General features: G+C 36.8%; 2 protein-coding genes across 10 annotated transcripts in view; both read right to left on the bottom strand.

Annotated features, from left to right (window-relative positions):
* LOC106881740 (unconventional myosin heavy chain 6) overlaps nucleotides 1-15,321 on the bottom strand; it is a 261,243-nt gene that overhangs the window by 63,508 nt on the left and 182,414 nt on the right. The window lies entirely within an intron of this gene.
* The window catches only part of LOC106872470 (tonsoku-like protein), a 119,883-nt gene that overhangs the window by 7,041 nt on the left and 97,521 nt on the right, over nucleotides 1-15,321 (bottom strand). For all 6 annotated transcript variants that reach the window (XM_089341732.1, XM_089341730.1, XM_089341735.1 and 3 more), the window contains exons 14-20: nucleotides 14,501-14,621; nucleotides 12,565-12,697; nucleotides 10,377-11,225; nucleotides 8,645-8,801; nucleotides 6,107-6,185; nucleotides 1,520-1,669; nucleotides 1-49 (exon numbers count right to left, since the gene is read on the bottom strand). The exon at nucleotides 1-49 is cut by the window's left edge and continues 157 nt beyond it. In XM_089341732.1, coding sequence (XP_089197858.1) covers nucleotides 1-49; nucleotides 1,520-1,669; nucleotides 6,107-6,185; nucleotides 8,645-8,801; nucleotides 10,377-11,225; nucleotides 12,565-12,697; nucleotides 14,501-14,621 — 1,538 coding nt within the window. The remainder of the gene's footprint in view (nucleotides 50-1,519; nucleotides 1,670-6,106; nucleotides 6,186-8,644; nucleotides 8,802-10,376; nucleotides 11,226-12,564; nucleotides 12,698-14,500; nucleotides 14,622-15,321) is intronic.

Below are 15,321 nucleotides of genomic sequence, written 5' to 3'. Positions count from 1 at the left end.
TTGAGAACTTTGGCCAAAGACTGAAGGCCAACATCACCAAGATGATTACCTGCAAGATAGAAAAAGATAGAAGTAAAGTAGCGATGACTGGTTGAACGTTTACTTATATTTCTGTTGAAATATAGGGCCCGTTATTTTAATTAATTTGGAAAATATTGAAGGATTTAGTAAAATAACATTGTTATTATTAAACTGGTGTTTGAAGCAGAAATCAACAAGAAATTTTGATGCAAGATTTTAATTTAAATCACTTTAAAACACAAAGAAGATTGTATCATAAGCCAGGGGTCGTCTCAGACAGGTTTATACCAATAGAGACTCTCTTACTCTTTTACTTGTTTCAGTCATTTGACTGCGGCTATGCTGGAGCACCGCCTTTAGTCGAGCAAATCGACCCCAGGACTTATTCTTTGTAAGCCTAGTGCTTATTTTATTGGTCTCTTTTGCCGGACCACTAAGTTACGGGAACATAAACACACCAGCATTGGTTGTCAAGCGATGTTGGGGGGACAAACACAAACACAGACACACAAACATACACATGCATATACATATATATGACAGGCTTCTTTCAGTTTCCATCTCCCTTGGTTGGCCCGAGGCTATAGCAGAAGACACTTGCCCAAGATGCCACGCAGTGGGACTGAACCCGGAACCATGTGGTTGGTAAGCAAGCTACTTACCACACAGCCACTCCTGCGCCTAATATTAATATATACTCCAGACAATTTTTACCATCCAGCAACGAGTACACAGAATTATCCATCGGAAGAAGTCATGGAGTGACTAACAACTAAACGAAGACATAGATGTTAAATACTTGTTGTTGTGGTTAGCTGTTAACTGGCACTTAAAACTGAAAGGTAATATGGTATCCACACAGATAATATGTCCTTCCAAACTCATATATACATATTCACAAACACACAAATATATGTTATCACCACCGTCACCATTATCATAATTGTCATGCTGACATGAACTGTACAGGTTGTACCCAGATACCCACCCTCTTCCCAAATGTTTGTACACAAATGTTTGTATAGGCGCAGGAGTGGCTGTGTGGTAAGTAGCTTGCTTACCAACCACATGGTTGTGGGTTCAGTCCCACTGCATGGCACCTTGGGCAAGTGTCTTCTACTATAGCCTCGGGCCGACCAAAGCCTTGTGAGTGGATTTGGTAGACAGAAACTGAAAGAAGCCCGTCGTATATATGTATATATATATATATGTATATATATATATATGTATGTGTGTCTGTGTTTGTCCCCCCACCATCGCTTGACAACCGATGCTGGTGTGTTTAAGTCCCCGTAACTTAGCGGTTCGGCAAAAGAAACTGATAGAATAAGTACTAGGCTTACAAAGAATAAGTCCTGGGGTCGATTTGTTTGATTAAAGGCGGTGTTCCAGCATGGCCGCAGTCAAATGACTGAAACAAGTAAAAGAGTAAAAGAATAAAAGAGATATCCCTCCAACTTCCCCACAAATGTACACACTGTATTAGTTAGGTACTTACCAGTAAGATTCATAAAGCATAGGTTACTTTGATACTTGATAGCTCTGAACACTGGTAATATGATGTTGGGAGTCAAGGCCATATGACGTAAGATAAGATTACCTGAAGTCTCACACTGTTCTAGCTGTTGACTTATCTTTCCAACAACAACTACAATAAAATAATGATTTCATCTTTAACAAAATTAATATACATTTGTTTAAACTTCTGAATCAAACAATTACCATTATTATACTATTACCATTATTATTAAGAGTTTCAAGTTCTTTCAATGTTGTTTCCTTTTCTAGCCGAGTGTCTTCTCGATACTTAGGGCAAAGAAATTCACTATATACATTGATAGGCCATTAAAATAAACACACCAGATTGCTCATAAAAATTAGCAGTGTGTCTCTCTTGAGATGGTCAACCTAATGCATAGTAATAAGTGTATATTATTTCTTTATATTCTTTCTGGGTCCATTGGCTCCTCTTACACTTTTCTTTCTACAGTGACTGTGGTGGTGAACTTGGAGGACTCAAGCTGGGGCACTTCCAGTTCAAGTGACTATCCAGCTTAACCACAAAGGCACTACATTTTAGTTCCTCAAAGCAAGACATTTTATTCACTGAGGAGACTACACAACTATCTACACACACACACACACACACACACACACATATGGCGAGACAGAGAGAGAAAAAGACACAGTCACAGGAGCCAATAGGTGAATATCTATGTAGTCACTGGACCTGCAAAAAACAACAGTTAAATGTACCTCAAACTACATGCTATCATCCTGTAACAAGAATGATATATATTAAAAAACGTAGTCCAAAACACAATATGCTTAGTTGTTTTTTGTTTGTTTGTTGGCACTCCGTCGCTTACTCCGTCGAGGGTTCCAGTTGATCCGATCAACGGAACAGCCTGCTCGTGAAATTAACGTGCAAGTGGCTGAGCACTCCACAGACACATGTACCCTTAACGTAGTTCTCGGGAATATTCAGCATGACACAGAGTGTGACAAGGCTGACCCTTTGAATTACAGGCACAACAGAAACAGGAAGTAAGAGTGAGAGAAAGTTGTGGTGAAAGAGTACAGCAGGATTCGCCGCCATCCCCTGCCGGAGCCTCGTGAAGCTTTAGGTGCTTTCGCTCAATAAACACTCACAACGCCTGGTCTGGGAATCGAAACCACGATCTTATGACCGCGAGTCCACTGCTCTAACCACTGGGCCATTGCGCCTCCACACAATATGCTTAACTTACTAGCATTTAAACCAGTCATATCCAGCCAAAATATTTTGCATATTCTATGTTCAAACTGGCCAGATCTGGCCTCTCACACCAATCCTACATTTTAATAGTTACCTCATCAAAACAATGTGAATAAACGAGCATTACATTTGACAGAGTAATGTAAATGCTAAAGGGTTAATTAATAACTACAGGATAGTGATGGTTAGAAGGTCCTTGATCATATATTTGCTCAATCATGGCTGACCTAGAGTTTACAGAACATCAAATGTCATTCTGAAAAGTTTTCTTGTAATTAATCGATAAACAGTGTCTGGAGAAAAAGTCTTCCACTGCCACCGTTTAAAGTCTGTCTTCTGCACTGGGACAGATGGAATGCCATGCTTGCAGATGAAATGAAGGAGGAAGAGGAAGATATGTATAATAAAGACTTGACATAAAACCAAGGGGTGGAGTAAACTGTAAACCTGAGAAAACAACTGTGGTTTTGATTCAATTAATAAACATACTTAATAGTTGCAATTAGAGAGGATTAAAAGAAATATGAGGTGGTGCTGACACAGCTTTTCTTAATCTAACATTATGACCAAAGACACCCAACTTACCATTTTATAGTAGTATATATATATATATATATATATATATATATATATATATATATATAAAATTTATTAATGAGGGTAGTAATTGATATTAATCAATTAAAACCAGTGGTCTAGCATATTAAAAAAATCCGAAGATTAAAATTATACTACATACAAAAATAAGAGGAATGACCAGCAAAAGTGGACTCCTATATGCTAGAAATAGATGCCGAATCATCTAACCACGAAAAAAAAATATGTTCTCAGTAAAAATTCAGCGACACAACAGACTGTAAAAGGGCAAGACAAATGAAAAAATACTAAATAAAAAAACGATTAACCTACGTACCAAGGTTTCACCTGTTAATATTTACATAAGTAAATATCTGCAGAACATATTTTTCGTGGTTAGATGATTCGGCATCTATTTCTAGCATATAGGAGTCCACTTTTGCTGGTCATTCCTCTTATTTTTGTGTGTATATATATATATATATATATATATATATATATATATATATATATATATATATATATATATATATATGTGTGTGTGTATAAAATTTAAATGAGAGTTTTGATGCTGATATCCATTATTATTGAAGTTTATTCCTATGTCAACATTTCTGTATAAGGCTATATTTAACTGTCAAATTCAGAAATGTTGACATAGGAATAAACTTCAATAATAATGGATATCAGCGTCAAAACTCTCATTTAAATTTTTGATATATAACCAAGGAGATCGATCCATAAGGAGTCTACTTTAGACCTTTGCGGAGAAATCTCTTGCTATATTGGTAGCGATTACATGTTTTTCTCATCAACATATTGTGGAGATATCATCATATAAACATATATATATATATATATATATATATATATATATCAGACACATGACATCAGTAATTACTTAGGGTAGGCAGTTTATGATGTTTAAGTAGTAAAACACACAAAAAAATAAGCGAAACATAGACATGCAATGAAAACATTGTTGTAGGAATGTACGCAGCACGTGTACTACAGCAGTACTATGCATAGTTTTAATACTTAGATTGAAAAGCAGGGGCGAATTATGCCTACCTAATCCTCCTCCTCATTATCATCATCGTTTAATGTCCGCTTTCCATGCTAGCACGGGTTGGACCATTTGACTGAGGACTGGCGAACCAGATGGCTTCACTAGGCTCCAATCTGAGTTTCTACAGCTGGATGCCCTTCCTAACGCCAACCACTCCGAGAGTGTAGTGGGTGCTTTTACGTGCCACTGGCATGAGGGCCAGTCAAGCGGTACTGGCAACGGCCATGCTCAGAATGGTGTTTTTTACAAGTCATTGCCTCGGTAAGGCCTAATGTTCGAAGGTCTAAATATTTTGTATTTTATGCATAGTAATCCGAGTAACCTTCATAATTTTATTGAATTAGGAGGTGCATATTTTGCCATAAAAGGAAACTGTTACTATCGATCTCTTTCATTCAGGGTAGGCATGTATATATATATATATATATGGGAGAATATACAAATAATAACAACAGACGAGGACAGGTGGTGTAAATAACAAAAGGATATATTAGTATGACGCTCGGGAATACGGAAAGTCTTTGACGTTTCGAGCTACGCTCTTCAACAGAAAGAATACGGAGACAAGGAGAAAAACACGGAGAAAAAAAATTGAATAGCGTTCAGTCAACGGTCAATCATATATATATATATATATATATATATATATATATATATATATTTTGACAAATTAAATTTAAATGTTGAAGTGAATCTAACGGATTTTGTGTGTTATTTTAAATGGCTTATAAACACCTTCCACGCTGCAATTGTTTTCGTTCCAGCACACGATCTCAGATCAGGTCACTCGCTATGCAAGTGCATCTCCCTATATATATATATATATATATATATATATATATACACACACACACATGTATATATATATATATATATATACACACACACACATGTATATATATATAAACAAACTTACATTTGTTTTTATTAGAAGTGTCGAATGTGTATTGTAAATTACCATTACAAGGTGGAAAGATTTGTCAACAAACAGCCATGGGTTTGTTGATAACATTTCCCACCTTGTCAGGGTAATTTAGCCATTATTTCTGCAGTTCTAATGGCAATGCTGTGGTTCAAAAAATATCACCTTCTTGTTTGTATTGTACAATACATGTACACATATATATGCATATATATATATATAGATAACTGGCACTCCATCGCTTACAAAGATGAAGGTTCCAGTTGATCTGATCAATGGAATGGCCTGCTTGTGAAATTAATGTGCAAGTGGTTGACACATGTGTACAGACACATGTACTCTTAACATAGTTCTCAGGAAGGTTCAGTGTGATACAGAATGTGACAAAGCTGGCCCTTTGAAATAGAGGTACTACACATTTTTGCCAGCGAAGAGAACTGGAGCAACATGAAATAAAGTGTCTTGCTCAAGCAGACTATGCATCGTTGGGAATTGAACTCACAACCTTGATCATGAGCTGAATAGCCTAACAACTAAGCCTTGTGCCTTCAGTCTGCTATAGTAATTGCAAAAGATATGAAGCAAAAAACAATGTCAAGGCTGACAATATTATTTACTTTAAGTTGAAAATAGGTTAGTATAAGATCATTAAGTGCAAAAGATATGAAAGAAAGGAAACACTTCAACAATAAAGTGACTTTATGATACTTAGGTAAAGTTAATATTTTGAATGCTAAAAAGTATGTTTTAGCAAACTTACCTGTTTTATTACTTTTACAAGCTTCTGTGTAACGGTCTTGGACTGGAGGCAGATCCCACGAAGTGACACAACCTTCAAGCTGAGAAAACAAAAAAAATATAGACACGTGTGAAGAAAGAGTAGCAATTTGGGGATCAACTTCTGTTCCCTGCAAGACCACAGTTGGTTGTGTCAACAGAATGGTGTGCTATTTAAGTAAGATACACTGATATTTAGAAGTGGTTCAATCTACACAGCTGTAAATGCACAAAGAGCAGAATAACTTTGTATCATAAACAGTAAGAAGACTATACTCATACTCTTTTACTTGTTTCAGTCATTTGACTGCGGCCATGCTAGAGCACTGCCTTTAGTTGAGCAAATCGACCCCAGGACTTATTCTTTGAAAGCCTAGTACTTATTCTATCGGTCTCTTTTGCTGAACCGCTAAGTTATGGGGACGTAAACACACCAGCAATGTTGTCAACCGATGGTGGGGGACAAACACAGACACACAAACACATATATATATATATATATATGTGTATATATATATATATATATATATATATATATATATATATATATATATATATATATATATATATACATATATACGACAGGCTTCTTTCAGTTTCCGTCTACCAAATCTACTCACAAGGTCTTGGTTGGCCCAAGGCTATAGTAGAAGACACTTGCCCAAGGTGCCACGCAGTGGGAGTGAACCAGGGCCATATGGTTGGTAAGCAAGCTACTTACCACACAGCCACTCCTGCGACTATATAGATAAAAAATATAAGTGACTAATAAAGAGTCTTGTGAATTCCATTTTCTTTCTTTCATCATCATCATCATCATCATCGTTTAACGTCCGCTTTCCATGCTAGCATGAGTCGGACGATTTGACTGAGGACTGGTGGACCAGGAGGCGACACCAGGCTCCAATCTGATCTGGTAGAGTTTCTACAGCTGGATTTTTATAAACTCAACGAACACAAAAGAATTTTCTGAAGTAAATCCAGTGAGATTTACTGTTGATGATTTCAGGTAGCCAGATACTACAAATAGCCTTTAAACAACATACTACAAGGTGCATACCTGAATGTCAAATCAACAAGACAAATGAAATTAACAAGACTCTCTATTCACTACAATTGTTTTGACCCTTCTGATGTTATTATACACTTTTATTATCAGTGTATAACATATTCATTCATTTACCTATTTCTATATTTTATTTTATTTTTCATTTTCAATTCTTTGTAAGTTACCTTCTGGATTACATGAGAAGAATTCAACCTTATAACCAAATTGCTAGCATAGACACACAACACATTACAACAACTGAATGTATTGAAATAGAAATAAGTGAAATGGAAATTAAAAACAAGGCACCTTATGATAAATCACCTGATGAGACACATTTGCACCTGCAATGCACCATAAATGTTAGTACAGCATCTCACCAGATTTAGAGCGTGTTACCTCATCAGAGTGTTCTGATATAGAGGGGCTATATTTATTACGATTACTGGCATTGTGATTATAAAATTCAATATGGTTAACCCTTTAGTGTTCGCATTATTCAGCCAAAATTAATGCTTCTTTTATCCACATTGTTTTGAACTAATCATGCATTATCTTGTAGCTATGAGATTTTGATGAGGTAGCTGTTAATTTTAAAAACGATATTGTAGGGCTGGTGTGAGAGATCAGATCTGGCCAGTTTGAACATAAAACAGGCAGAATACTTTTGGCCGGATATGGCCGATTTAAATGCTAAAGGGTTAACAACAGGTTTTCTCAACCTTATAACCCAATTGCTAGCATAGACACAACACATTACAACTAAATGTATTGAAATAGAAATAAGTGAAATGGAGATTAAAAATGAGGCACCTTTTGATAAGTCACCTGATGAGACACATTTGCACCTGCAATGCACCATAAATGTTAGTACAGCATCTCACCTGTGAGGTACTGGTGCACGATGGGCTGAAACAATCATAGTGAATAATAAAGAGTCCTGTGAATTCCATTTTCTTTCTTTCATATTTTTATAAACTCAACGAACTCAAAGGAATTTCCCAAGTAAATCCAGTGGGATTTACCCCGTTGATGACGTCAAGTAACCAAATACTATGAATAGCATTTGAACTGCATACTACAAGGTGTATACCTGAATGTCAAATTATTACTTTTATATTTATACTAACAGAGATGCTCAATGTTGCTCACAATTAAAATGGCATAGCTTTTTATTGTTTTACTTGTTTCAGTCATTTGACTGTAGACATGCTGGAGCACTGTCTTTAGCCAAATGAAATCGAACCCAGGATTTATTCTTTGTAAGCCTAGTACTTATTCTATTGGTGTGTTTTGCCAAACAGCTAAGTTACAGGGATGTAAACACAGCAACATTGGTTGGCAAGCGATGGTGGGGGCACAAACACAGGCACACACATATAAATATAAACGACAGACCTCTTTCAGTTTCCATGTATGAATTCCACTCATATATCTCATCTTCCGTCCTTTATTTGCCATATATATATTTACCTCTTCTCCATTTTCAATGACCATAGAGATTTTGTCATCAGGATCAAGGAGGGCCCCAGATTTCGTAGTCAGCGACAGAATTGGCTTCAACTGGCACTGGGCATAGACACGGCGAGAGGTCTCTTGATTGAGCCAAAGTATTGTTTTTGAACGATCACTGGAAGAGACAATTTATTAAGTAAACAAGAACCAACATAGGACACACACATGCATGCATGCACGAACTTCTACATACAAATGCATACACGCATCTATAAATGCATGTACAGATTTCCTTCTGTAAATCTATGAATAAATTTTACACAGAATTTTCCAAACAGTGGTGGTCGTTGTAGGAATGGTGATGGTCGAGGTGATGAGGAAGTTATACATCTTTTCTTTTATCTTTTACTTGTTTCAGACATTTGACTACAGCCATGTTGGGGCATCACCTTGAAGGGTTTAGTCGAGTAAATTGACCCCAATACTTAATTTCAAATCAGGTATATGTGTTCTTTTGCTGTTTTTGTAAAGTGGTTGGTGACAGGAAGGATAACCAGCCAAAGAAACCAAACTGAAAATGATATGATGTGTCCGGTACCTCTACACTTCGAAAGTCTAGTAGAGTAAAAACAAAAAGTGCCTTGAAAAAAGGCAGTTAAGGGTTGGCAACAGAAAGGGTAACTATTGCTAAAATACCATCACTAAAAGGAACAAATATGTTCTGATCCTTTTTTTTGTACCCTCTAAAGATTACCCAATACACACAACAGTTTCAACATCCAATTATTCATGATAGCATGGCTTGGATGGAGTTTATTGAAGAAGAATTTTTACAGCCAGATTCAGTGCCTGTCACCAGCTTTCATCTGTTTCTGAGTAAGGTAATATTTCCTCCATGGACAGACATGCTTAGAATATTGGAAAGACACTGCTTGCATGAAAGTGATGTTGATTTACAACTATCATGCAATATTAAAACAGGGAGACAGAAACATACACATACATGTGCGCATACATATATGACAGGCTTCTTTCAGTTTCCAGCCATCAAATCTACTCATAAGGTTTTCATCGGCCTGGGGTTATAGCAGAAGACACTTACTTAAAGTGCCATGCAATGGGACTGAACTTACAACCATGTGGTTTACCTATTAATCCTTTTGTTACCATATTTCTGCTGAGATGCTCTGTGTTTCTTTCAATTAATTTAAAATATAACAAAGAATTTAGTAAAATAACTTAGTTATCATTAAGCTAGTGTTAAGAACATAAATTGTAAATAAGGTTTGGAGGAAGATTTTAATTCAGAACTTTTGAAAACAAGACATTTGTACTATAGAGGTTTCAGCCAGGTTAAAGATTCCCTTGATACTTTAGCAGAGATTCTCAACCATTTTTTACATATAGACCCCTTTGATTTCTATTTTACTTGGGTGGACCTCGCCCCACAAAACATTTCATGTTTAAAAATACCAATTATATTTTTATAATTAAATATTAGTAAGAACTGTATAAAGAAAAATTCTTAAAATATTTTGTGTATTGTGGAAGTATAATGAATTTATTGCACATAAACTTTACTGGCCTGAAGCACTTTTTTTTGTCATGGGCCCTGAAAAATAACCATGGATCCCCGATTTACAAATTGCATCCAGGGAGCCCCAGGGTCCATATGGACACCAGTTGAGAACCCTTGCTTTAGATGTTGATAAAGTTCATCTTGTGTTAGATGTAGAAACATTGGGCTTACCTGGGGGAAAGAGGCACACAGAAGTAGAGTGTACCAACCTTAATATACACTTTGGACACCGTCTGGACCATTCCAGAAGAAACATTGTTAGTTCTTAATTGCAGTGATGATAACAATGATGACGATGATGTAGATGGTTTCTTTATTGAATCTGTAAAGTTTGCAGCATCAGTGAGATTGAGATCAGAATTCTGATGGAATATCTGCGAAAGTGTGACAGCCTCTTGGTTCGACTCAGGTATAAATGTAGGACTAAATCTACTCTCACTACTAAACTGGTGTTCTTCAGCAATACTGCTGCTGATGGTATTAGGTAAATTAATGTTAAGATTTGACGGAGGTAGAGAATTGCTGCTGTCGTTGCTGTCGTTGCTGTTATTGTCATCTTCCTCGTCAATAACAGAATATGTCCTTGACTTGAAGCGCCTTAAGGAAGAGGAGGAGGAACCTGGTTTCATTGCTGTGATGGAGGATGAAGAATCCTTACACTCAGAAGCTTTTCGAACAGCTGTTCCTGTTGTAAAATAATTACCCCTCGGAGCAAGCCGTTTCCGCTTGGATGGTTGGACATCTTCAATAAGCCAATCACTATCAACATATTTTTCTGATGAGATCAAAGCTGTCTTGCTGGATCCAACTTTGTTGCGTCGCTGCAGCGATTTGCTGCTGCACTCACTTTTGTGCAATCGCTGTCTTGCACTACTACCCACAGTTGACATGGCATTCCTGTAAGCATCAGTTGCTGACTCCTGCTCAATGATGTTTCTGCTGTTGTTGTGGCATAATTCTGTTTCAGAGTCTGATGATCCTCCAGTAGAATTATCATCTTCAATAAACTCCGATAGATTACTGAATAAAAGAAAAAGAGAGGAGGTAGAGGAAAAAAAACTAAAATTAATATATGAAATAATTTTTAAAAAAACAAGCTCCAATCAATTTTAAAATAATAATAATAATAGCTGGCCGCCAACACTTTTTTCTGCAAAATAAGGGTAGTTTATCCTGTTCAGGCTATATTATTAGCATTATCCTGCATTTGAGAATTTAAAATCACTTCTTTAACTTTATAATAATAATAGTTTCAAATTTTGGCATAGGGCTAGCAGCTATTGAGGGGAGGGAAAGTTGATTAATCAACTCCAGTACTTGACTGGTAGTTATTTTATCAATCCCAAAAGAATGAAAGGTTAAAAAAAAAACCTCAGCAGAATTTGAACTCAGAACTCAGACTGTAGAGAGGGATGATCCTAACACTTCCTTAATGCTTTAGTGTTCAGGTTATTCTATCAATCATAATGCTTACAGATTCACATTGTTTTGAACTCATCATGCATTATCTCATATCCTTGAGATTTCGATGATGTGATTGTCTGAAGAAGAATAACATTGTAGGATAGATGTGAGAGCCTGGATCCGGCCAGTTTAAACATAAAACAAATGGAAAAGTTTGGCTGGATATGGCTGGTTTAAATGCTAAAGGGTTAAATACTTTTTCTCTTTAATTTGTATACATGATCAAACAACCTCCTGTCTTATAGACCGTTAGACTACTATAATCTGCGTTAAATTTGTGATTGTAATGAATTTATATAAAATAATAGGTGTATTTTTACGATATAAATTTATGGCAGGTTATTTACAAACGAAAAGTTTTATAATGATAAAATATTAAGATAACTTCAGGAGAAGACGGGGTATCTGGAAATATAAAATTTCATTTACTCCTCACTACACCATTTTGAGCGTGGCCGTTGCCAGTACCGCCTGTCTGGCCTTCGTACCGGTGGCACGTAAAAGCACCCACTACACTCTCTGAGTGGTTGGCATTAGGAAGGGCATCCAGCTGTAGAAACTCTGCCAAATCAGATTGGAGCCTGGTGTAGCCATCTGATTTCACCAGTCCTCAATCAAATCGTCCAACTCATGCTAGCATGGAAAGCGGATGTTAAATGATGATGATGATGATGATGATGATAGTCCTAGATACACTATGTCTGGAAAAAAAAAAAAAAGAAACCCAAAAGATGGGAATATTAGAGCTTGGATGTCTTTTATCATACATCTTGCTCAGTTAGAGGTAACTAGATGGGAGGAGGAGTTAACAACAATTAAACACACAGCAAAATAATGTAACCTTATTTTTTGTTCTTCAATGTCAAAATAAAAGATGAATTAAAAAGATATTTACTCTTTCTGTCTTTTTCTGTCTCTCTTCTTGCGGGATGTCTCATTAATTAGAGGCGGACTGTCGTTGTCGTCAGAGTTATCTGAACACCAGTTCGTTGATGTTACAGCTAATTTTCGACGCAAAACACTGACATCTAGTGGAAGTGGAGAGAGATACATATATTAAATTAAACACAAAAAAATGATATATATATACACAAAAACAAGAAAAACACATATTTGCCTCAATTGCTTTAGTCTTAGACCAGCCACAACAAAATCCTTTAGTGTTGCAACAAATTCCTGGCCTCACAATCACTAATGACATCACTTTGATAATGGGACAAAAACTGCTTCACAAAAAACCGGTGTTCCCTTTCAGGCCCAAAAAACCTTCTGCTCCAAACAGTTGCTGACTCTCTAAAAGCTTACATGAGATGCACAATGAAACAAAGTTTCTGCATTTGGGACAATTCCACTGCTGTGTAACCAAACATCCTAGAATAAACACCTACAAAAAGGGCCACTAGACTAACTACTACAGTAACTTTGAGTAACATCTTTTTATCTTATCAGACAGATATGATATCAGCTCACACAGTTATTTCTGCTCTTTGAAAGTAGCTAGTTACACACCCTATGGAGTTATTGAGCGAAAACACCTAAAGCTCCACAAGGCTCCGGCAGGGGATGGTGGTGAACCCTACTGTACTCTTCCACCACAACTTTCTCGCACTCTGACTTCCTGTTTCTGTTGTGCCTGTAATTCAAAGGGTCAGCCTTGTCATACTGTGTCACGCTGAATATCCCCGAGAACTACGTTAAGGGTACACGTATCTGTGGAGTGCTCAGCCACTTGCACGTTAATTTCACGAGCAGGTTGTTCCGTTGATCAAATCAACTGGAACCCTCGACATTGAAAGCGACGGAGTGCCAACAACAAACCCTATGGAGTGCATCAGACCTCAGGAATTCACTCATGGCCCATGGTTATCTAGCACTTAATTCACCAAACTACCAAAGTTGACAGTAGAAAATCATCTAAATAGCTTAACAAAACCAGTTTATTCACTCACTGATTCTAAACGTGTGTTACCATCATATAAGCAATGTCCTTCATTTCTAATCTTCTCTGAAAACAATGTTTGGTTAAGGGAAATATTATTTTACTTGGAAACAAGTAAGGGTTGGTGACAGGAAAGGCATGGCCCGTAGAAAATCTGCCTCAAAATATTTTGTCCAACCCATGTGAGCACGAGAAAGTGGACATAAAAATCTGATGATAATGAAGACACTCACTATATACAACATAGCTGGCAGAAACGTTAGCACGCCGGGCGAAATGCTTGGCGGTATTTCGTCTGCAGCTACGTTCTGAGTTCAAATTCCGCCGAGGTCGACTTTGCCTTTCATCCTTTCAGAGGTTGATAAATTAAGTACCAGTTATGCACTGGGGTCGATATAATTGACTTAATCCGTTTGTCTGTCCTGGTTTGTCCCCTCTGTGTGTAGCCCCTTGTGAGTAGTAAAGAAATAACTTACTATATACAACATATATATAAATATATATACACACATACACACCAGGCAATTTATATATACAGAACAGGTTTATTCTGAAGCTACAATAGAAGACACTTGCCCAAGGTGTCATGCAGTGGGACTGAACCTGAAACCATGCGGTTGGAAAGCAAACTTCTGAACCACACAACACCTGTACCTACTTAATAGCTACAAACCACACCTGCTCCTTAAAACTCTCAAATATTTGCAAATGATGATCATTAGAACCAACAAGATGACCACCCACCCACCCATTGCTGTCTTTGTGCACGATTGCCAAAACTGTCAAAGTTTGAAATGAGATAAAAGTATTTCAAATAAATGATGAAACAAAAATAAACAAATAAAAAAGAAACTGCTGCCTTATCACCTCCTTGGTAGCTGCCCCTACTTACCTTTGATCCCCATCTTCTCCTGTAGGTATCGAACCATTGACTGATACTGCTGCTCAGTCTCCTCATCTACATCATCACAGTTCTGACGCCATTCCATCAGAGATGTCAGAGCTGTTCGATCCTGAAGCACACAAAAAAACATAAATAATGGTGGCGGTGTGGTGTGGTGTGGTACATTTTCTATACATAGAAATGAAAAATAGCTGAGATAAAATTCTGCCGAGGTTCACTTTGCATCCTTTCAGGGTCAATAAATAAGTATAAGTTGAGTACAGGGGTCAATGTAATCGACTGACCCCTCTCCTCCATTATAAGCAAAAAAGATTATTATTATTATTATTATTATTATTATTATTTTCTTCTTTCAATTTTGTTTCCATTTCTTGCCAAGTGTCTTCCCAACACCTAGGGCAAAGAAACTCACTATATATATATATTGGTAGGCCATTAAAATAAAAACACCAGATTGTTTATTTACAAAGTCATGTGATAGAAATAAAGGAGGGGGGAGAAAAACAGAGAGAAAAAGGAAAGAAAGAAACAAAGAAAATAAAGGGGGGAAAAGGAAAGAAAATTCACAATAACTGTTCTTCTCAATGCATTATTATTCCTTTACAATGAATGGTAGGTTACTGCTAAATTGATCTTGTAAGCAGCTTTGATATAAATTCCTTCTTTAAGGCATAAGGATAGAGATGAACATAATAACTTCTTCTTGTACTCCCTCCTAACTCTCTCCTCTCTCTCTCTCTCTCTCTCAGACTTCATACCAATGTTTGGTTGTTGGCACTCCGTCGCTTACGACGTCGAGAGTTCCAGTT

Source organism: Octopus bimaculoides, chromosome 25, assembly GCF_046866305.1.
Source record: "Octopus bimaculoides isolate indiv1 chromosome 25, ASM4686630v1, whole genome shotgun sequence".
NCBI classification, from domain to species: Eukaryota; Metazoa; Mollusca; class Cephalopoda; order Octopoda; family Octopodidae; genus Octopus; species Octopus bimaculoides.
This window is presented reverse-complemented; position numbering and strand designations above follow the sequence as displayed.